This window comes from Gigantopelta aegis, unplaced genomic scaffold (assembly GCF_016097555.1).
Source record: "Gigantopelta aegis isolate Gae_Host unplaced genomic scaffold, Gae_host_genome scaffold75, whole genome shotgun sequence".
Classification (NCBI taxonomy): Eukaryota; Metazoa; Mollusca; class Gastropoda; order Neomphalida; family Peltospiridae; genus Gigantopelta; species Gigantopelta aegis.
This window is the reverse complement of record NW_024537382.1, coordinates 30,365-54,525: the sequence shown is the minus strand read 5'-3', so window position 1 is coordinate 54,525 and position 24,161 is coordinate 30,365. Positions and strand designations below refer to the sequence as shown.

The 24,161-nt window shown below is 41.0% G+C and overlaps 1 protein-coding gene across 1 annotated transcript in view; it reads left to right on the top strand.

Moving 5' to 3' along the window:
* The first annotated feature begins 6,701 nt into the window (after positions 1-6,701).
* Positions 6,702-24,161, top strand: part of LOC121367264 (multiple epidermal growth factor-like domains protein 10) — a 37,016-nt gene continuing 19,556 nt past the window's right edge. The window contains exons 1-2 of the mRNA XM_041491377.1: positions 6,702-6,774; positions 20,466-20,594. Of these exons, the coding sequence (XP_041347311.1) occupies positions 6,702-6,774; positions 20,466-20,594 (202 nt within the window). The remainder of the gene's footprint in view (positions 6,775-20,465; positions 20,595-24,161) is intronic.

Sequence of the window (24,161 nt, the reverse complement as noted above, 5' to 3'; positions counted from 1 at the left end):
TAGGAGATAAATTTCAGGCGGACTACTGTTCCTACGGACTTCGTTTACACCGGCATCGGCCAGTCATATCGACACAATCGATATATCGACTCAAGCAAGTTCGACACAACGGTGCTCGGCTGTGTATATAAATAGCAGGTGCGTGTTCATGGTTTGGGGCTCCTTTTAAAAATAATATTTCCCGGGAGATTGTGACTCGAAACCCTTGAGTTGTGTATTAGAAAGAACAAATATTGGGATATTCAGAACCGTTTATCAGCATTTCCTCAATCGCAACTAGTGATCATGATTAGTACACCATGTGTTGTGGTGCGTACTACCAGGAAGTGTATTTAAACGACCCCTTTCTGCTTTAATGTTAGGAGTAGCCTCTGGTGCAATGGCGCATTTACTACTAGTTACCATGATTAGTACATCATGTGTTGTGGTGCGTACTACCAGGCAGTACATTTAAACGACCCCTTACTGCTTTAATGTTAGGAGTAGCCTCTGGGTCAATGGCGCATTTACTACTAGTTACCATGATTAGTACATCATGTGTTGTGGTGCGTACTACCAGGCAATGTATTTAAACGACCCCTTACTGCTTTAATGTTAGGAGTAGCCTCTGGTTCAATGGCGCATTTACTACTAGTTATCATGATTAGTACACCATGTGTTGTGGTGCGTACTACCGGGAAGTGTATTTAAACGACCACTTACTGCTTTAATGTTAGGAGTAGCCTCTGGGTCAATGGCGCATTTACTACTAGTTACCATGATTAGTACACCATGTGTTGTGGCGAATTTACTACTAGTTACCATGATTAGTACACCATGTGTTGTGGTGCGTACTACCATGCAGTGTATTTAAACGACCCCTTACTGATTTAATGTTAGGAGTAGCCTCTGGGTCAATGGCGCATTTACTACTAGTTACCATGATTAGTACACCATGTGTTGTGGCGCATTTACTACTAGTTACCATGATTAGTACACCATGTGTTGTGGTGCGTACTACCATGCAGTGTATTTAAACGACCCCTTACTGATTTAATGTTAGGAGTAGCCTCTGGGTCAATGGCGCATTTACTACTAGTTACCATGATTAGTACACCATGTGTTGCGGTGCGTACTACCAGACAATGTATTTAAACGACCCCTTACTGCTTTAATGGTAGGAGTAGCCTCTGGGTCAATGGCGCATTTACTACTAGTTACCATGATTAGTACACCATGTGTTGTGGTGCGTACTACCAGGGAGTGTATTTAAACGACCCCTTACTGCTTTAATGTTAGGAGTAGCCTCTGGTTCAATGGCGCATTTACTACTAGTTACCATGATTAGTACACCATGTGTTGTGGTGCGTACTACCAGGGAGTGTATTTAAACGACCCCATACTGCTTTCATGGTAGGAGTAGCCTCTGGGTCAATGGCGCATTTACTACTAGTTACCATGATTAGTACACCATGTGTTGTGGTGCGTACTACCGGGAAGTGTATTTAAACGACCCCTTACTGCTTTAATGTTAGGAGTAGCCTCTGGTTCAATGGCGCATTTACTACTAGTTACCATGATTAGTACATCATGTGTTGTGGTGCGTACTACCGGGAAGTGTATTTAAATGACCCCTTACTGCTTTAATGTTAGGAGTAGCCTCTGGTTCAATGGCGCATTTACTACTAGTTACCATGATTAGTACATCATGTGTTGTGGTGCGTACTACCAGGCAGTGTATTTAAACGACCCCTTACTGCTTTAATGGTAGGAGTAGCCTCTGGGTCAATGGCGCATTTACTACTAGTTACCATGATTAGTACACCATGTGTTGTGGTGCGTACTACCAGGGAGTGTATTTAAACGACCCCATACTGCTTTCATGGTAGGAGTAGCCTCTGGGTCAATGGCGCATTTACTACTAGTTACCATGATTAGTACACCATGTGTTGTGGTGCGTACTACCGGGAAGTGTATTTAAACGACCCCTTACTGCTTTAATGTTAGGAGTAGCCTCTGGTTCAATGGCGCATTTACTACTAGTTACCATGATTAGTACATCATGTGTTGTGGTGCATACTACCGGGAAGTGTATTTAAATGACCCCTTACTGCTTTAATGTTAGGAGTAGCCTCTGGTTCAATGGCGCATTTACTACTAGTTACCATGATTAGTACATCATGTGTTGTGGTGCGTACTACCAGGCAGTGTATTTAAACGACCCCTTACTGCTTTAATGTTAGGAGTAGCCTCTGGGTCAATGGCGCATTTACTACTAGTTACCATGATTAGTACACCATGTGTTGTGGTGCGTACTACCAGGCAGTGTATTTAAATGACCCCTTACTGCTTTAATGTTAGGAGTAGCCTCTGGGTCAATGGCGCATTTACTACTAGTTACCATGATTAGTACACCATGTGTTGTGGTGTGTTCTACCAGGCAGTGTATTTAAACGACCCCTTACTGCTTTAATGTTAGGAGTAGCCTCTGGGTCAATGGCGCATTTACTACTAGTTACCATGATTAGTACACCATGTGTTGTGGTGCGTACTACCAGGCAGTGTATTTAAATGACCCCTTACTGCTTTAATGTTAGGAGTAGCCTCTGGGTCAATGGCGCATTTACTACTAGTTACCATGATTAGTACACCATGTGTTGTGGTGTGTTCTACCAGGCAGTGTATTTAAACGACCCCTTACTGCTTTAATGTTAGGAGTAGCCTCTGGGTCAATGGCGCATTTACTACTAGTTACCATGATTAGTACACCATGTGTTGTGGTGCGTACTACCAGGAAGTGTATTTAAACGACCCCTTACTGCTTTAATGTTAGGAGTAGCCTCTGGGTCAATGACGCATTTACTACTAGTTACCATGATTAGTACACCATGTGTTGTGGTGCGTACTACCAGGCAGTGTATTTAAACGACCCCTTACTGCTTTAATGTTAGGAGTAGCCTCTGGTTCAATGGCGCATTTACTACTGGTTACCATGATTAGTACATCATGTGTTGTGGTGCGTACTACCAGGAAGTGTATTTAAACGACCCCTTACTGCTTTAATGTTAAGAGTAGCCTCTGGGTCAATGGCGCATTTACTACTAGTTACCATGATTAGTACACCATGTGTTGTGGTGTGTATTATCAGGAAGTGCATTTAAACGACCCCTGAATGGTGTTTTTTTATTAAGCCACTAGCTACTAGTTTTGCATTTGTCACTAACGTCGGACGTCTGGCTAGCGGATTTGTCGAACTCTGTAAGGCGCATTGCTTTAATGTTAGGAGTATCCTCTGGTTCGATGTCGAATTTACTTTTTCTCGATTCACCAAATGCATTGTGCGGGGAAATACATCGTCTTGCTCTTTGTAACACCAATACGTCAAGAATGAAATAGTTTTCAATACCTGCGCACAAATATGTAACATAAAACCCAGCCCCTGCTGCATACCTTTTATGTTCACATATAGAGATTATAAATTCACTTTACAAGCGTAGTGTCGAGATATAACATCCTGGTTCTTCATGCATTAAACATGTCGAACTGTTTGACGTTTGCGTTTCTCTCTGTAATGTGGAGTTGCATCCAAATCAGTACAGTATCAGGTATGATTTTATACTACATGTATATAATTATGATATGGAGTGGGTATGCAGTTGAGAGATTATTATTCATAGGGGCCATTCTAATATCACGTAACGCTCTAGGAGGTGGGTGGGTGTAGGGTCCAGACTTTATGTAGCGATACAGGGTGTGAGTTTACAAAACAGCGTTACGTAACGCACTTTTTAAATAACCTTATTGTCTCTTTTTAAATACAATATTAGTGGTTATATATTAACCGTGTTTGTAATCATCCTAGTTTTTGCATTATGTCAAACTGTATTTTATTTCATCATATATATGTATTATTTGTTCGTACTTTCCGAATTATTGGGCTACTAAATCGAGTTTGGGCTACTTACAAATAGGACGATCGGAAACACACTGTGTATACAGACATCGATATTCTAAATCAGAACACATATTTAAAGGGACAGTCCTGAGTTTGGGCTACTTAAAAAATAGAACGATCAGAAACACACTGTGTATACAGACATCGATATTCTAAATCAGAACACATATTTAAAGGGACAGGCCTGAGTTTGGGCTACTTACAACTATTAGAACGATCAGAAACACACTGTGTATACAGACATCGATATTCTAAATCAGAACACATATTTAAAGGGACAGTCCTGAGTTTGGGCTACTTACAAATATTAGGACGATCAGAAACACACTGTGTATACAGACATCGATATTCTAAATCAGAAAACATATTTAAAGGGACAGGCCTGAGTTTGCAACCATTGTAAAATGTTTCCGACAAATGGAGCCTTTTCGATGACGTAATATACAAATTAAATACATTTTCTTATTGAGAATATCAGTGTCTGTATTTACAAGGTGTCTGTTGTTGTCCTAATGCTTGTATAGTAGCTAAAACCGGATTTTACCTCCCAGTAATTTCGTACGTACGAACAAAATATATATCATGAATTAAAGTAAGCATTTGGTGCTACAAACATTAGTATACGACCGCAAACACATTCGATATACCGACACTGGCATTATAAACAAGAAAATGAATTTAGTATGAAATAGTAGTCGGCAACAAGGCTCTGTTATCGCAAACATCTTACAATGGCTGCAAACTCAGGGCAGTCCCTTTAATATGTAATACTAGACGTTATAAAATGTTATTAGTTAAAACATCTTAAATTGCAGCAAACTCAGGGTAGACCCTTTAAGAAATAGAAGAAAAACGATATAGTAAACAGTCTCACATTTGCAACCAGTGGTGGATCTGGAAAATCCATTTGGGGGAAAGTGCATATAAACAATCTATTGGTTCTCTATCGGGAAACCAGCCTCGGTAGGTACAGGCTGGTAGGTACTGGGTTCGGATCCCAGTCGAGGCATGGGATTTTTAATCTAGATACCGACTCCAAACCCTGAGTGAGTGCTCCGCAAGGCTCAATGGGTAGGTGTAGACCACTTGCACCGACCAGTGATCCATAACTGGTTCAACAAAGGCCATGGTTTGTGATATCCTGCCTGTGGGAAGCGCAAATAAAAGATCCCTTGCTGCTAATCGGAAGAGTAGCCCATGTATTGGCGACAGCGGGTTTCCTCTCAAAATATGTGTGGTCCTTAACCATATGTCTGACGCCATATAACCGTAAATAAAATGTGTTGAGTGCGTCGTTAAATAAAACACTTCTTTCTTTCTCTATCGGGAAAGTGTGTCACCCAGGACTGTACATCAACGTCCTGTATGTGGGAAAATGCATATACACAATATATTGGTTCTCTATCGAGAAAGTGTGTCACCCACCCTTGTACATCAACGTCCTGTATATGGAAAAGTGCATGCAAACGATATATTGGTTCTCTATCGAGAAAGTGTGTCACCCTAAACTGTACATCAAAGACATGTATATGGGAAAATGTATATACAAGATATCTTGTTAGTAGTACCCAGGCCTGCCGGGCGCCATGACCTACTTTCCGTGACCTTGACCTTGATGACGTCACGACCGTGACCTCGTCCTACTGGCCCTGACCTACTTAGACTGGCCTTGACCTTGATGACGTCACGGACTACTGTGCCGTGTGCAACGTCCTACTGGCCCTGACCTACTTACACCGGCCCCTGACCTACTTAGAGTGGCACGAAAGAGTATAAAAAGGCTAGATACGGTTTCATTGTCATTCGCTCGCCGAAAACGACCAGATATACGTTCGTTTTACTAGAGAACAGACGTGTTTTATGATTCTGACATTATTGTGTCTTGTTGCACTCTATCTGGAACGAAGAAGATGGCATCGGGATATTCGAGCAGTGTTAGTAGCAGCAGCAGCAGTAGCGACGAGGACGACGTCTTGGTCTGCAAATGTTCAGAAAGACATACGATCAAAAGAGTGGCTACCAAACAAGAAGAACATTTCATGGATCAAGCGGATGCTACACGCAAAATTGGGGTTGGAACTGAAGATGGCGAACTCGTGGATGAACCCACAGATCAGACGGATGCCGCCCGTGACACAGATGCTGTCTGGGATGAGGAAGATTGCTATTCGAGACGTTACCTGTTCTGTCATCGTCCCGAAATGAGACATTTCTATGCCCGGATGCTGACGTATGCTCGGTGGCCCATACAATTACGTCAAAAACCAAAAGAACTTGCCAAGGCCGGTTTCTTCTACACGGGAGATCACGATGCCGTCGTCTGTTACTGTTGTGGACTACGTGCCTACCGATGGCAGAGAATGGACGACCCAGTGATGGAACATTACAGACTGTCCCCGAGATGCCCCCATGTGAACAACCTGTTCATACATTAAATGTTTTAGACACTTGTGTGCTATGTTTTCATGTTGTATGTTGTGAATAAAACCGTGAATAACAGGTTTTGCTTTCTTATTTATGTCCTGGGTCCATGAGTGTGTCTCTGGACGTGTCCCTATGGTAGTAACACTGGTAAAGGGTAATATTTTGGTAACGATTATTTTTGGGAGCTCGCACGATGAGATTTGTGCTTGGGAGGAGGGACACTGGTCATACGTATCACACACATTCAAACATTCCTGTACCATATCTTTATGCGTCATAAGGTATATAAGTAAAATAGTTTTGGAAAACTCGTCATTTGAGGTAGAACTTTCAGAGGAGCAACATGTCAGACCAGTACAAGCTATATGTTCCAAACGTGGACAAGTGGACCCGTTTCTACAAGCTGCAGGCACAAGGTAAACTTCAACCTCACTTCGAAATTCAACGTGGTGGAGAGAGTCAGATCATGTACAGTGTGGATCGATGTCTAGAACTCTACGACCCCACATGGAAAAAAGAAAAAGAAGAACAAAACAAACCCCCGACACCCAAAGTCGTCATGGTCTCCCCAACACAACAAGTGGTAGAGCAAGCCAAAGCCGATCTGAAACGGAAACGAGAACAGAGTGACGTGGAACAGAAACGACAAGAGCAGACTGGGCAAAAACGGCACAAGCATTTCTGAGAAGGCTATAAAAGGGGGCATGGCAGTTTCAACATCGTCAGTTCACGTCGAACACTTCAACAATCAACATCATGAATCAGAATTGGTTTATTCCGGAACATGTCATGAACAAAAGATCGTGTCCCGTATGTCCAAAGACTTTTTCAAAACCATCAAATATGCTACGTCATTGGAAGACCTTCCATTCAGCTCAACTCCAGGCTCCTATGGCTCCTATAGCTCCGGCTCCTCTGGCTCCTGCTCCTCTGGCTCCTAGGGCTCCTATAGCTCCTCTGGCTCCTATAGCTCCTGCTCTGGCTCCTATAGCTCCTCTGGCTCCTCTAGCTCATATAGCTCCCCTGGCTCCTATAGCTCCTGCTCCTCTGGCTCCTATAGCTCCTGCTCTGGCTCCTATAGCTCCTCTGGCTCCTCTGGCTCCTCTGGCTCCTCTGGCTCCTATAGCTCCTCTGGCTCCTATAGCTCCTCTGGCTCCTAGGGCTCCTCTGGCTCCTAGGGCTCCTCTGGCTCCTATAGCTCCTCTGGCTCCTATAGCTCCTCTGGCTCCTATAGCTCCTGCTCCTCTGGCTCCTATAGCTCCTGCTCCTCTGGCTCCTATAGCTCCTGCTCCGCTGCAGCAGCAGCCCCTAAGATTGTTACATCCGTTCACCATGATCGTGTCGGGACCCACGTCGTGTGGAAAGACAGTTTTGTTGTACAAATTGTTGAGAGATGGTAAAATCCAGCCGCCTCCCCAGCGCATCATCTGGCTCTACAAACGATGGCAACCCCTCTATGATACGATCAAAATGGTTGCTCGAGTGAAATTTGTTCAAGGTATACCCAAGAATTTGGAAAAGGATCGTTATTTGGATTCGAGAGTCAGAAATCTCATCGTGTTGGACGACTTGATGTCTACAGCTGGAAAAGACCCTCGCATCACCGACCTGTTCACGGAAGGAAGTCACCACAGAAACCTCTCTGTGATTGCCATCAACCAGAACTTGTATCACAGCAAGGACCCGACACAGAGAAGAAACTGTCATTACCTGGCACTGTTTAACAACCCCATCGACAAGCAGCAAGTCCTAACCTTGGCACAGCAGATGTATCCTGGAAATACTCGTCATTTCATGCAGCGGTTTGAGGAAGCTACCCACAGGCCCTACGGATATCTCTTGGTGGACTTGAAACCGACCACGCCCGAACATTGGCGTCTTCGGCCTAATGGTTTAGAGACGGGGCTGTCCGAATGGTATAAAAGCACGAGCGTAACGGCAAATGTCTCAGAAGACGTGCAACCACCGTCGGAGAAAGAGCTCTACATGCAAATCATGCAAAGAAACGCATTCAAGAGAAAACTACCAGGCATACCCGCCTACGAAAGTGACGACGAAGAAGAAGATGAGGTAGAACCCTATCTGAAAAAAGTCAAGAGAATGCAGTCTTGCGATACGTGTGGTCTAGTCTTTAAAGACGGAAGCGACTTGCAGCGACACGTGAAAACGTGCGAAGAGGGAAATGAAAAAGAAGAAGAGCCGTCGCCCGACCTGGAAAACGAAGGCATTCGTCTCATGGTGGAACGTGTATTCGACATCAATCGTGCCTATCTCCAAAGCAAGAGGAAACGCTACGAAGAAAAAACATGTCCCAAGATGCCATTGAAAGAAACATGAAGACATTGCAATGGAAGTTATTTAAAGACACGTACTCTCGCTTCCCTGACCTATATACATTACTTTGACAAAGGTCCCAACACCAGAAAAATTTTACAGTTTGTGAATCCAGACAAAGATGTGAGACCACAGATTCGTTCTAAATTAAATCAGTATCGTTCATGGATCGGCGAATATTTGGATGACCAAGACGACGACGATACCGACGATGAGGAGGACGACGATGATGAAGAGAAATGAACACTCATATTATTCACATGTCGCCCTTAAGGCCTCTCGATGTAACCCAGTGTGTGTCCATTTTATATATGTGTCAGTGATTTGTAATTTAGAAATAATGAAAAACCAAACCATTGCGTTTTTTTTTTGTGTTTTTACTCTATGACTAGATTTGTGATTGGATATTACTACCGCTACTTTATAGTAGCAAGAGCTGTGTGTACAAGACAGAACATACCACGATCTTTGATATACCAGACATAATACACTAGTTGGCTATAGCTTAATGGGCCACCGACGGGGATCGATCCTAGATCGACTACTGTATTTACCTATTTGGTAATTAAAAAAAGCCCTGTAAAAAGGCTTGTACTCTAGGGAAATACTTGTGTTTAAAATGTAGTTAAAAGATCATAGTTTAGGTCGGAGCGTTCAGTTGCAGTCACGCGTTCTTTCTTCAAAGCAATGGGCTGGGGATCTTTCTCACACACACACACACACACACACACACACACACACACACACACATTCCTTTCTTCCCTTAACAAACATTCCTTTCTTCTCCTTAACAAATATTCCTTTCTTCTCCTTAACACATATGCCTTTCTTCTTAACAAACATTCCTTTCTTCGAGACAAATATGTCTTTCTTTTCCTATGGCTAAAACAAAATAAAATATTTGTGTTCAATTAATCTTTATTTTACGAGAAGGAAATGTTTTATTTACTCAACATATTTTATTTATGGTTATACAAGAAAGAAAGAAATGTTTTATTTAACGACGCACTCAACACATTTGTATTTACGGTTAATACGGACATATGGTTAAGGACCACGCAGATTTTGAGAGAAAACCCGCTGTCGCCACTGCATTGTGGAGGCCATGGCGGGATATATACCAGACCGACCGCACATCAAGGGAAACTGATCTACGTTCCCGTCCCCACTGGTTGAGGCTGCTTGAACTCTTTTTGAATAGCAGCAAGGGATCCTACACCATCCCACCACAGACAGGATAGTACATACCGTTGTCCATGTTGTGGAGCATTGGCTGGATATATACCAGACCGACCGCACATCAAGGGAACTACTGAGCTACGTCCCGTCCCCCCACAGGGTTATTAGAGGCTGCTTGAAAAAAAAATCGTAACATAATAAATAAATAAACAAATAAATAAGTAAGTAAATAGTAAAATAAAAACAAACTATAAATTATTATTTTGGTTTAAAAAACGGTAATAGAAAAATATAATTTTCCCCACATGAGATACGAACGACGTACCCTCAGCGCTGGACGCGCGAAGTCGTTCGCACTGGTGACTACTAAAGCATGTTAACAACATCTGTCATTTAAACCGTTATATGTGCGAGCGGCGAAGCGCGGATGAATTGATGAAATAGGTTAGTTCATATAATCTTGTGAATGCGCTATCAGAATAGGGTAATGAGACGAGAATTCTATTTTACACCATTTAAATCATTTCTTATTTCACGTCTTTAAGAATGTAACTTCTAGTTCAGTATTGCCACCAACAAAAAATAGGATACCACCGCTTCCCGGATGTAAACAGTGATCCCATTCATCATTCAGTGCGCTAAAATTAAACACACTACCTGTTTGCGTCGGGCCGAGTCCTTAGATGTGGTTAGGTTTAACGACCCCACTAGAGCACCTCGATTTATGAATCATTGCCTATTGGATGTGAAACATACTTTTGGACAGTTTTAGAGAGGAAACCCGCTACAGTTTCCCATTAGTAGCAAGGGATCCCACAGACAGGATAGCACGGGCGTTGCTAAGTACGACGGGTCGGGCCCTGTGTGTAAAGCCCGGGTTAAGTAGGTCAGGGCCGTCTAAGTATGGGACCTGTGTAGATCAGGGGCTATACAGGACGAGGTCACGTGACGTCTTTCCTGGTTGAGTCAAGGTCAAGGTCACGGAAAGTAGGTCATGACCCCATACAGGCCCTGATACTACTCTTGTTTCTCTATCGAAGTAAACTTTGTGGCTGTAGTACTGTTAATACATGTCGTAAGAGAAAAACAGGCTTTGAAAATTCGGCTCAATTAGTTCGAACTTTGTAATGATACAACTATTGTGATAATTTACACAAATCGTACCCAATCGTGATTGTTGGACCCGACAACACGCCAAATTGTAAAGACCTACCCCACTACGTGGCGGGGTCGGCCTTCATCAAGTGTTAGCCGACATTTGTATTTAATCTGTGCTTACAACTATAGCACCAGGAAGCAACAGTGAATGAGACTATATGTTTTATCATAATCGGTCAACAGAAACCATATTTAATTCACACGCACGTGAATTGTTTGTATTGCAAGCATTGTGGCAGTCTCGTTACGGCGGTGGAGACTTGACAATTACACGCTATGATGAATTATGGGGGACAAATCATCGTAGAAATAATAAATGCACCATTATTGTCCAATAAACACTATAGATATATACTCTTCAATAAGAAGAAACGACAAAACCACATTGGTCGTAACATTTGTAGAATTGATTATTATTCATGAATGGTGATTCCGATACTTACCAAATGTTGCAGGATTGTTCACAATTCACTCTAGTCCATTGTGAGTAAGTGAAGACACACCACCAAGGTCAATGTCATCTGGAGTCAATACCGTGTTGTGGCCTTCGCCGTGGTGTTGACCAACTGCCTGGCACCGCCTTCGCCCATTGATATCAACCAGATAACGGATGACGTTTCCCGGGGGATGGTGGCCACCCTCGGCCTGCAAGGCTGCTGCCAGCTCGGGCATGGTCCTGGGGCTGTGGTTGTCCGCTGGTCGGAGCGTCGGTCGTCCAACTCGGCCCCATAGATGCTCAATTGGAGTTCAAATCCGGTAAGATCTCGATGGCCAAGGAAGGACATTAAGGTTGTTGTTTCTGTAGGTAACGGCCGTGTGAGGACGTGCTGTGTGAGGCCTGGCTGTTGTCCATGTTGGACCAATGCGTTGGCGTGGCCATAACTGGAACGATGTGTGGCCGGGGGATCTGCGTAAATGTAGCCCTGTGCATTCAGGTTGCCCTTGGACCAGGTCAGTTTGCCAGGGTGTGAGACGGCTGCCCACACATGACACTACCCCCGCCGAATGTAACGATTGTGGCCGGACTGGTCAATTATCCCTGCACGGGTTTCCCCTGCACGTTGGAACAGGTCAGTTTCTCGTTCTGCCAAAACACGCATACACTTACCCCCGCCGATCTGTCCCTATTCACGTCCACATACTTCACCATCACGCGACATCGACGTCGAGGCAGAAATCGGGACTCGTCACGGAACCACACCCTGCTCCATCGCAGTTGAGGCCATTGTCGATGAATCTGGCACCACTGCCAGTCGGAGTCGACGGTGGTTGTGGGTGTTTAAGATACACCTCGAACTGGACGTTCTGGCACGAATTCCTACCTCACGAGGCCGTTCCGTACGGTCTGGTCGGGATATTTCCTGCGCAAACCTGGTATTGGCTGCGGGCTGTGGAGTGGGCCAGTAAGTCAATCGTTCCGAAGGTGGCGTACCCGGATGTAGCGGTCCTGCCCGGGGGTAGTGACCCGTGGTCGCCGTGATCTAGGGAGGTCACGTGTTGATCCATGTTGCTGGTAACGGTCCCACAGTCTGGAGATGGTGCTTGTGGACACAATGGAATGCCCTGGCACCGGCCGTTCTGGATTCGCCTGCGTCTAGTCGGGCCGATGGCATTGTTTTCTCTGCTGGGCTTCACTGAGGACGTGGCATGTCCTGGATTGTCAACTGTCGGCCAGATACAGAGGCCAGGCAAGCGAACACCCTGCACTTTTATACTGTCGGTGTTCATGTTGCACGTGCAGACAACGCACGTGCAGTGGTGACATGGTTTGCACGTGGCTGCGTTTTTTGCGAATTATATATATATATATCCTGTAATAAGGTGCAGGTTGGAGGGAAGTGTCCACAGTTCATGGTAACAAATATTCATATCGCCCGGGTCAGGATTTCCCCAAAATTCCATTATATGTTGAGCGCGCCACCTGACGGCGTGATGGTCGCTAATAGCATCCTGGTTCGTCATGCATTACAAAATGTTGAACTGTTTGACGTTTGTGTTCGTCTCTGTAATGTGGAGTTGCATTCAAATCAGTACAGTATCAGGTATGATTTTATACTATATAAGATATGGAGTGGATATGCAATTGAGAGATTATTATTCCTATTAACGCGTATCAGTACAATTGCCAGAACTTACTAATCTGTAATCGTGGGTTCCAACTAGACTCCACCCTATTTTTGTTATTATTCATCACAACTTTGTCTCAGCATAAATTGATATGGTTATTATCAATTTATTTATCTCAATCGATCGACATACTATCTCCATCGATCGACTTACTGTCTTGATCGATCGACTTTCGAAATCGAGGCTTTCCGTCAAGATAGGCGACAGGGATACCGTTATAGGTTATTCTATACCATATACAATCCCATAGGCACCAACGTTAACGTCTGTGGTTAAAAACACTATATGCAATATATCAACCAAACTTTGACATTCATCTAGGTAATGATCCAACACATAAATACAGGCCACCACATGTACAGGTCATTTTTCCTTTTCTCAAATTGGAGAAGAACTAATCCCCATTCACTTTGCCCTACCAATTTGGTCGGGATGATGTGAGCATGTATGTATACATTGTACTAAAAGACATCCACTGTTCACATCTCTCAAATAAACCCACTGATGCAATAGGTAAGGCAACTACGTCTGTATCTATAGCAGATAGCATGATTCATATGTAGCTTTTCTGATATGCATCGAATATGGAGGGGCTTGTTGAAGCCCAAAATGTCCCAATTGGTGCTCTCATTAATGTATTTAATTAACATCATTTGTATATTAGTCCATGAAAGAAGGTTTCGCAAAGGGGTGGGCTTTGCGGACAGGTTGCTGACGTTCTAATATCAGGAAAGTACCCAAAATTGCTGGGCCGGATTTCCATGGGTAGGGCGTGCCGGGGGTGGGGGTGGGGGAGGCCTCCTACCAGACAAACCTAACGGCCGAGATCGCCTACGCCCTAACTCGGCGTCACCGCCCGCCACCAGGTTATCCATACAGCTGTTGTGGGCGCATTATTTATAATGTAAATGAAGCAAGGTTGTTGGGATAGGTATGGGAAGGAATGATGGGGTGAGGAAGGAGAGGAATGGTGATGTTTATAAACAGTCCACCATTTGTCCACCGGAAGGAGCAGGTGGTTGACGTGCATGATGATCTCCAGATGTTGAAGTTGTTATAGTGAAGATGATGTTGTTGTTGAACTTCCGAGGTGACCCATAAAGTTCCAAGAGCATTCGCGAGCTTACCATCTTTGGATGGGCCACCTATACGGATAACCACTTAAGGTCATTGCTATATAAAAATCCAGCATTACACGAAGAACCACTAATCGTTTGACGCGGTTAAGGTTAAGGACCACACAGATATTGAGATCTAAGAAACCCGCTGTCGCAACTCCATGGGCTACTCTTTTCGATTAGCAGCAAGGGATCTTTTATATGCAACATTCCAAAGACAGGGTAGCACATACCACGGCCTTTAGGGTGTAGTGGCCTTACACCTACACATTGAGACCTTACGAACTCGCTCTTAGTTGGAGCCGGTACTGGGCTGTGAACCCTGTACCAACCAGCCTGCAGTCCGATGGCTTAACCACTGCGCCACAAAGGCCGGTTGCTAACAACAATCATTTTATTCAACTTACGTGGCCTCTTAATTAATTACAAACATCACAGACTTTGTATCGAGTTTGAATTTAAACATAATCTAGAACCAGTCAAAGAGTTCTTGAACGTTGGTGCTGTTCGTTGTCGCTTAACGCATCCCTATGTTACGTGGATGACAAGAACTGTATATTTTGTTGCTGTCTGTAATTTTGAGTAATAATAAGGCACACCACATTAATCTGCATTGTTGATAGTTATATGGGTTTGCACATTTTATATAAAGAATAGCCCGTTAGTTGCTTCGTTTAACACTTTAAAAACTATTGTATGTAATTGTGTACTGTTATAATATTCCAAATGTGTAAACGGTTTGGCCAATATCACTTCGAAAACATACCAATCATACGTACATACGTGTGTACATACGTACGTACATACATACATACATACATACATACATACATACATCAATACATACATGGTATAATGGATACGGCAGGGTTTTTTTTTATGACAAAATGAAACTGGCCGACTGGTTTTGGCATTCAACTGGAAAAAAAAATTACATTCACAGAAAACTCCGGCTGGTTACCCCCAAACTCTAGAGTAGATCATGGAACCATTAAAGGTCATAAAAGGATAGTGGAAAAAGTGGGTGATATGACAGTTTACATAAATCAGCAAACTATTTCTGTCATAGAACGTCGTGCTCTCACCAAACTAGGAAAAAACCGCAAAATTGTTATAAAACCTGCAGATAAGGGGTCAGCCACTGTCATTCTATTAAGGGAGAACTATATCCGGGAAGCCCATCGACAGCTTAATAATTCAAAGTACTACAAAAATTAGACAAAGCTATTTGGACTGAGAATTGTAAAAAGTTCAATGCAATTATTCGATGTCTAAAAAATCAGGGACATATCAATAAAAAAAACAAATAAAATATTTATAAGCCAGGTAACAATCCCAAATCATGTCAAACTGTGGATCAAAATCGTACAATATTTCAGAATATATAGACTTTCACTTAAAACCAATTGCAAATACACATGAAAGTTTTGTGAAAACACTGAAGATCTTCTATGAGTTTTGGCTACCCTTGATATTGACTCCATGCACACCAATATAGGTATTGATGCGTGCATTGATTCAGTTAAGAGATCATTTGTTAAGTACCCAGATCAAAACAGAACGGACCAGATAAAAACATTAGTGAGCTGTTATAACTATGCCTAAAACAAAATGATTTTGAGTTGAATGGAGAAATGTATCAGTAAGGGTGTGATTGTGCTATGGGCAAACGTTTTAGCCCAAATTTTGCATCTATCGATGTCGCCGAATGGGAAGAGGCTGCTTTAAAGAAATCGAGTAAAACACCTCTTTTGTACCTCACATTTCTCGACGATATACTTATCATTTGGCCACATTCCAAACAATAATTTTGGAACTTTTTTTATCTATTAAATCAACAGGATGACAATATCAAACTTAAGGCCACAATATCAGATAAATCAGTTGACTTATTGGATGTAACAATTTATAATGCTACACAATTTGAAACATCAGGTTACCTAGACTACAAAGTGTTTTTCAAACCCACAGACAAACACCAACTTCTCCACTGCAAGTCTTTTCACCCACGCCACACCTTTAAAGGCATTATTAAATCTCAGATTATTAGATTTCACAGAAATTCGAGTAACAAACAGAATTTCAATGAGACTTGTTCACTTTTATTTAGTGCTTTAAAACCTAGGGGATATTCAAAACGGTTTTTAAGAAAAATTAAATCTGAATCTATTCGAGAATTAGAAAATCCTGTTAAGGCAACTGGAGACTATAAACCATATACACTTCAGCATAACCAACGACACCAAATATACACTGGCTCCTCTGCTGCTTGTGACAAAACCAGGTGTAGACTTCACAACTTACTTAAAACGCAGTCGACTTTTAAAAGTCAACAGACCAAAATTGAATATCAAATTCGAACAGACATGAACTGTAACTGACCATTCATTAGATGAACATGTTTAAATTATTCCAATCGAACAACCCCCGATATTTTGAGACTTGAAAGAGAGGCCTTCTGGATTCGTACATTACAGACAAAAAAAGTCATTTGGAATCAATGAGGAATCTAGTAAAGCCGTAGAAAGAGATAAAATAATTGTTTCAATAATTTATAATCGACGCTACGTTGATATTGATAAAATTATGAAGGAGAAAGTTTTAAATCTGCAAACTGTTATGAAAAAACTCATTACAGCACGTCCGGTTATTGCATACAAAAAAATCCAAGTCTCAAGGACATCTTAGTCTCCACACGACTACCCGCCGCCTAGGCCTTTGTGTAAGCCTCTAACCCAGCCTATGTTTCAGCGGTTGGTTTGTTTGTTATCCCTTTTCCTAACAATCTTCTAAAAACAAATACATCGTGTTCGGCTAATAAACAACATATAGTACTAGCCAAACAATTTAAAAACAAGACTGACCGAAAAACAGTTATATTTTTAATATCACAACGGTCAATTAAAAATTAATTTCGAATCCCTGGGGCAAAATGAGAAAATAATAACTTTTTAATTTAAAAATAAATATACTGAGCCAGTGCGTTAATTCATTCTTAAATACATACATACATAGATACATACATACATACATACATACATACATACATACATAATATATTATATAGATACATACATACATACATACATACATACATACATAGTATTGCAAATTATATTTAACTTAATCAGGTCACAGCAGCACAACGTGCTTCAGCGACACTACAGAATTGACGTAAGCATTCATAATCATAAACAAAAACTGTTTAATAGAGCAACTTTACATTGAAATCTATCCAGCGTTCTGAAGAAAAATCATGTACTAGCTGATTTTAATATAAGGATATTCCTTTGTAAAGGACACGACACTATATATTCATACGCCATTTGAATATCGAGTAATGGCTGACTGGAATTAAAGTTGTGTATGCAGTTTATAAAGACACGTTGTATTAACTTTGAAATTATATAATAAAGATAGTATTACCTTTCCGTGTTTCGGTATCGTCAGTATCATATATTAGGAGTAAAACATAATGTATTGCGACCGAGAACCTCAAGGGTAACTGATGAAGAATAAAAACAATATGTATGTTTAATGGTAAGCCTTCTAACTGTATTTTGCCCATGTTGTTGTGTAATATTGTGCACTGACCTTTTGGGATATGGCTATATAGCGCAGGAGACAGCCGGATTGAATCGGTTAAAGAACCACCTGTTCGGACCGGTACTTCAGCCAGATGCGGTCATATAGCAAAAAACTGAGACGGACATGTTCTCAATTTTGGAGTGAAAATAAATGCTTATACAATGCATGTTTGCAATGATGTATGTTTTTACTGCCAATGAGAACCCATTCTGTTGGCAATCCTCATTTGAAGTTGGGCAATTTAACATGTGTTTCAATGGCAGATGACATCTGCGTAGTGTGACCTTGGCTATCTGCCTTTGGATATTTCCTTGTGTCTCCGCCTGCTCTCCCCTTGTTTCATGTATAGAAAAACTAATATTTACAAGATACATATGTTTGTTGGAACGTAATTGCCATGGGTTATAATTCTTAGCTGTTAAGCTGGGGACAACATAACATGACTTTATTATGCTCAGGCCGTTACACAACAGCATATGAGGAACATACAATGACAAAGACTGGCTTTACAGGGGATAATAAGATACTGTAGAATGATATAATGATAATATGCTATACCGTGCAACAGAAGAAAGAAACGCGGATGTTAATGTTTTTCTTTATTAAATTAGTTTCGCATTAATTTGTTTAATGTCATGTAGGCATTTTAAGCCGATTTTGAAAGTCTATGTTCCATATATATATATATATATATATATATATATATATATATATATATATATATATATATATATATATATATATATATATATATATATATATATATATGTATGTATATGTATATGTATGTATTTATGTATGCGTGTACGTCAGCGCACTCATTAATACGTAACATGCAGAAATAATTAAATTCCGTAGTGTCCTTGATTGGTGTAGTTGAGTTGGACACTAATTGGTCAGACTGTAGCCCCTAATTAACTAAACACTAAGTCATTGCATGGATAGCAGGCAACATAATATCAATTAAAGGGACATTCCTGAGTTTGCTGCAATGTTTAAGATGTTATCAACTAACAGAGACTTTTTAACGATTGTAATTACATATCAAATATATTTTTCTGCATAAAATATTAATGGCTGTATATTAAACGTGTTTCTGATCGTTCTAATGTTTTTACTAGGTTAAATTTCATTTTATTTCCTAAAATATAATTCTTTCGTACGTACGAAATTAATCGAAGACAAAATCCAGTTTGAGCTTCTTACAAATATTAAGACAAACAGAAACACATTGAATATACAGACACTGACATTCTAAACAAGAAAATATATTTAATTTGTAAGTTTAATCGTAGAAATATTTTATTAATCAAATACATCTTACAATGCAGCAGACTCAGGAATGTCGCTTTAATATAATCGTACATTCACAGCTAAATATATAAATTACATTTGAATATATTGTGATAATAATCCCCCTCCAAAAAAAAAAAATAATAATAATTAAAAAGTTTTTTTTTTAAATTTAAAAATCCCGAAAGCATTAAAGAAACAAAGAAAATTCTCTTCTTAACAGTTTAAACAGTTTTAGACTATTAACTACTCAGTTGCTCCCTCCCCCCACCCTCCCCAAAAATAAAATATAAAAAAATAATAATAATTAAAAAAAAAAAAAAATCCGGAAAGCATTAAAAAAACTTAAAGAAAATTCTCTTCTTAACTCTTTAAAGAGTTTAGACTATTAGCTACTCAGTTGCTCACCCCCCCCCCCCCAACAAAAAATCCTAGCTACGGCCCTGCAATGTATTTAATATGTAACACTAGTCGTTACATTTCATTAGTAAAAACAACATCTTACAATGCAATAAACTCAGAATAGTCCCTTTAAGAAATAAAAACGCGATATAGTAAACAGTGTCACATTTACACATAGGATCCAGAAAATCCATTTGGGGGGGGGGGGGGGGGATGCGTCAGGCCAAACGTTTTTTAATTAGATGTTCCTCTGATTCTCCAACGTTAATTCCGCCACTGGAGACATAACCAGTTCTACTAGCCAGTCATCAAAAGACTACAGGTAATGGTGTTTAAACATATCCTGACAAAACAAGTTTGATGCAAGCCTCCATGAATAGGTCGTACAAACCTTACACTTTGAAAGACATGTATTTAAAACGAGCGAAGATTAGGACGCTATTAGCTGACTTCACACAATAGTACTCGGTAATAAAGAACTGAATAGAGTGTGACAGTAGGCCTAACCCGATACGACATCTCCATTCAACTCGTCGGTGTTTTGTATTTGTTACATGTTTTAACTCTGAGTACATATTTGATTTGATCTGGCCTTAAGGCAACACCACGCGATACGACATAGAAGTACTCGTGTCGTTTGGCGTCGCATTTATTGTACTGTCCATATTGTACTATGTTCTGGTTGGTGGACATTTGTTTATGTTAATACGGAAATTGCATGTTTTGCAATACCGATGGCCCGTCCCCCTAAAATTATTCAAGTGTCCCCTGCTTTTCCTATTTTAATGTTTATCCCATTGCGATACGCTTATGACGAATTGCGTTTTTCCCGTTACAGCCCTACCCCACTCGCAAAATATTTCCTAAATCTGCATTTCTACAAACTGCGTCACTGTTTTCTTTTTCAGGAGTTTGTGACGGTGGTCGATATGGTTTAGACTGCAACTACACGTGTCACTGCACTTCTGGTTGTGATGATGTCACAGGGTGTTCTGGGAACTGCGAAAAAGGATGGTCTGGACCAACATGCAACATGAGTAAAACATTAAGCAGTTATTTTGATTATGTTTGTATTAGGTAATAACAGATTTGTAATATATGAACCCTTAAACTCGGCAGTCAGATACACATTTTCAAATACTTGAGTAATATTACAGATGTGTCTGCTGAATGTTTACATTCACCGTCATGCATGGCAGAAAGAAATGAAGAAAGAAAGAACGAATGAAAGGATGAACGAACGGACGCAGTTATATACAAGAAAACACTTGGATGATTTTTTTAAAAGTTATGATATGATTATTGATAATTGTAATATATAATTGTGTATATATATATATATATATATCTGTGTGTGTGTGTGTGTGTGTGTGTGTGTGTGTGTGTGTGTGTGTTGATACTTGATTTCGATTGTGCCGAACCACCGGACGACGAGTCCATACATGATAACCATATAAACGTCACAGAGCAGTTATACGTCATCTTGATTAGTTCTTTGGATGGTGTGGCTGTAACCACTGGACCATCACCGTGGAACAGCCAATCAAAATGTATTTAAACCGATAACACACATATTTGTGTTTGCTATGTGACGCAAACAATTTTGCAAAGCTGCGACACTGAGTTCAGATGTAGAGCAATGGCTTCTGAAACTATTTTTCCTCAGTTCAAAATGCCTATAACCACTTTTAATGAGGAAGTTACTCAGGTTTGTACAGATATTACATTAAATGATGGTGTGTAATAAATAAAATACCATCCTCGTTTTCGTTGAATACCGGATATCATTATAGGAAACCCACCAACTTTCCTTGTCTCTGATACAGGGGAAATTAGTTGAGTTCGTAAAAAATATCACGAGTGTAGCATTCTTATCAAGTATTAATCCCTTACCGGTCCAACCGGATGGGACTGTATGTTTCATCTCTGTCCTTCTATCTGTCTGACTGTCTGTCTGTCCGTCCGCCTGTCCCACATAGATTTCTGGATGCTTTTGTGAAATTTTGTGTATACTCGTAGGTTTAGCATATGCTGCTACAGATCAAGTTTGACTTTGATGGCGATTTACCCATGTTTGACGGAGTTATGGACCTTGAACTTACGATATATAAAATATTGCTTTCCGAACTTTTGCTTTGCAATGCCTGAGGATACTGAGATGAGATGTTGAATATAGCTTTATCGTGTTCTGTTACTGATGGGGTTTAACTTTCATGGTGATTTACTCACTTTTCACAGAGGTATGGCCATTGAATTCAGGAGATACGAAAATTTGTTGGGCCCGGTTGAAGACAGCTGTTGCTTTAGCAGTCATACTTTTATTTTTGGTCTCTAAATGTTCTACAGATCACTGATCGCAGAGACGTTTTGTTTTAGGTTCTAGACCTGTTTTCTAATTATTATTATTACTATTATATTACTAGATGACACCCGTGCGTACAAACACGTTTAGATGGGGTGCGGTGAACTTACACTGGGCTTTTCCCCTGCAATACGACCGCCATGTAGATAGTCAGCTCTCATTAGCCAAAGGGGCGGGACGCAGCCCAGTGGGAAAGCGCTCGCTTAATGCGCGGTCGGTCTAGGATTGATCCCAGTCGGTGGACCCATTTGGCTATTTATCGTTCCAGCCGGTGCACCACAAATGGTATATCAAATACCGTGGTATGTGCTATCCTGTCTGTGGGTTGGTGCCTATAAACATTTATTTCTGCTATAAGTCAAAATGTTTGACAACCAGCAGGCGATTATTAAGAAATCAATGCGCGATGCTGATGTCGTTATAAGTCAAAACGTTTGACAACCAACATCCGATTATTAAGAAATCAGTGCGCGATGCTGATGTCGTTATAAGTCAAAAGGTTTGACAACCAACAGGCGATTATTAAGAAATCAGTGCGCTATGCTGATGTCGTTATAAGTCAACACGTTTGACATCCAACAGCCGATTATTAAGAAATCAGCGCGCCATGCTGATGTCGTTATAAGTCAAAACGTTTGACAAGCAACAGGCGATTATTAAGAAATCAATGCGCCATGCTGATGTGGTTATAAGTCAACACGTTTGACAACCGACAGGCGATTATTAAGAAATCAGTGCGCGATGCTGATGTGGTTATAAGTCAACACGTTTGACAACCGACAGGCGATTATTAAGAAATCAGTGCGCCATGCTGATGTGGTTATAAGTCAACACGTTTGACAACCGACAGGCGATTATTAAGAAATCAGTGCGCCATGCTGATGTGGTTATAAGTCAACACGTTTGACAACCGACAGGCGATTATTAAGAAATCAGTGCGCCATGCTGATGTGGTTATAAGTCAACACGTTTGACAACCGACAGGCGATTATTAATAAACCAGTGCGCTATGCTGATGTCGTTATAAGTCAAAAGGTCTGACAACCAACAGGCGATTATTAAGAAATCAGTGCGCTATGCTGATGTCGTTATAAGTCAAAACGTTTGACAAGCAACAGGCGATTATTAAGAAATCAATGCGCGATGCTGATGTCGTTATAAGTCAACACGTTTGACAACCGACAGGCGATTATTAAGAAATCAGCGCGCCATGCTGATGTGGTTATAAGTCAACACGTTTGACAACCGACAGGCGATTATTAAGAAATCAGTGCGCCATGCTGATGTGGTTATAAGTCAACACGTTTGACAACCGACAGGCGATTATTAAGAAATCAGTGCGCCATGCTGATGTGGTTATAAGTCAACACGTTTGACAACCGACAGGCGATTATTAAGAAATCAGCGCGCCATGCTGATGTGGTTATAAGTCAACACGTTTGACAACCGACAGGCGATTATTAAGAAATCAGCGCGCCATGCTGATGTGGTTATAAGTCAACACGTTTGACAACCAACATCCGATTATTAAGAAATCAGTGCGCGATTCTGATGTCGTTATAAGTCAAAACGTTTAACAAGCAACAAGCGATTATTAAGAAATCAATGCGCGATGCTGATGTCGTTATAAGTCAAAACGTTTGACAAGCAACAGCCGATTATTAAGAAATCAATGCGCTATGCTGATGTCGTTATAAGTCTAATAATTTTTGACAAGCAACAGGCGATTATTAAGAAATCAATGCGCGATGCTGATGTCGTTATAAGTCAAAACGTTTGACAAGCAACAGGCGATTATTAAGAAATCAATGCGCGATGCTGATGTCGTTATAAGTCAACACGTTTGACAACCGACAGGCGATTATTAAGAAATCAGCGCGCCATGCTGATGTGGTTATAAGTCAACACGTTTGACAACCGACAGGCGATTATTAAGAAATCAGCGCGCCATGCTGATGTGGTTATAAGTCAACACGTTTGACAACCGACAGGCGATTATTAAGAAATCAATGCGCCATGCTGATGTGGTTATAAGTCAACACGTTTGACAACCGACAGGCGATTATTAAGAAATCAGTGCGCCATGCTGATGTGGTTATAAGTCCACACGTTTGACAACCGACAGGCGATTATTAAGAAATCAGTGCGCCATGCTGATGTGGTTATAAGTCAACACGTTTGACAACCGACAGGCGATTATTAATAAACCAGTGCGCTATGCTGATGTCGTTATAAGTCAAAA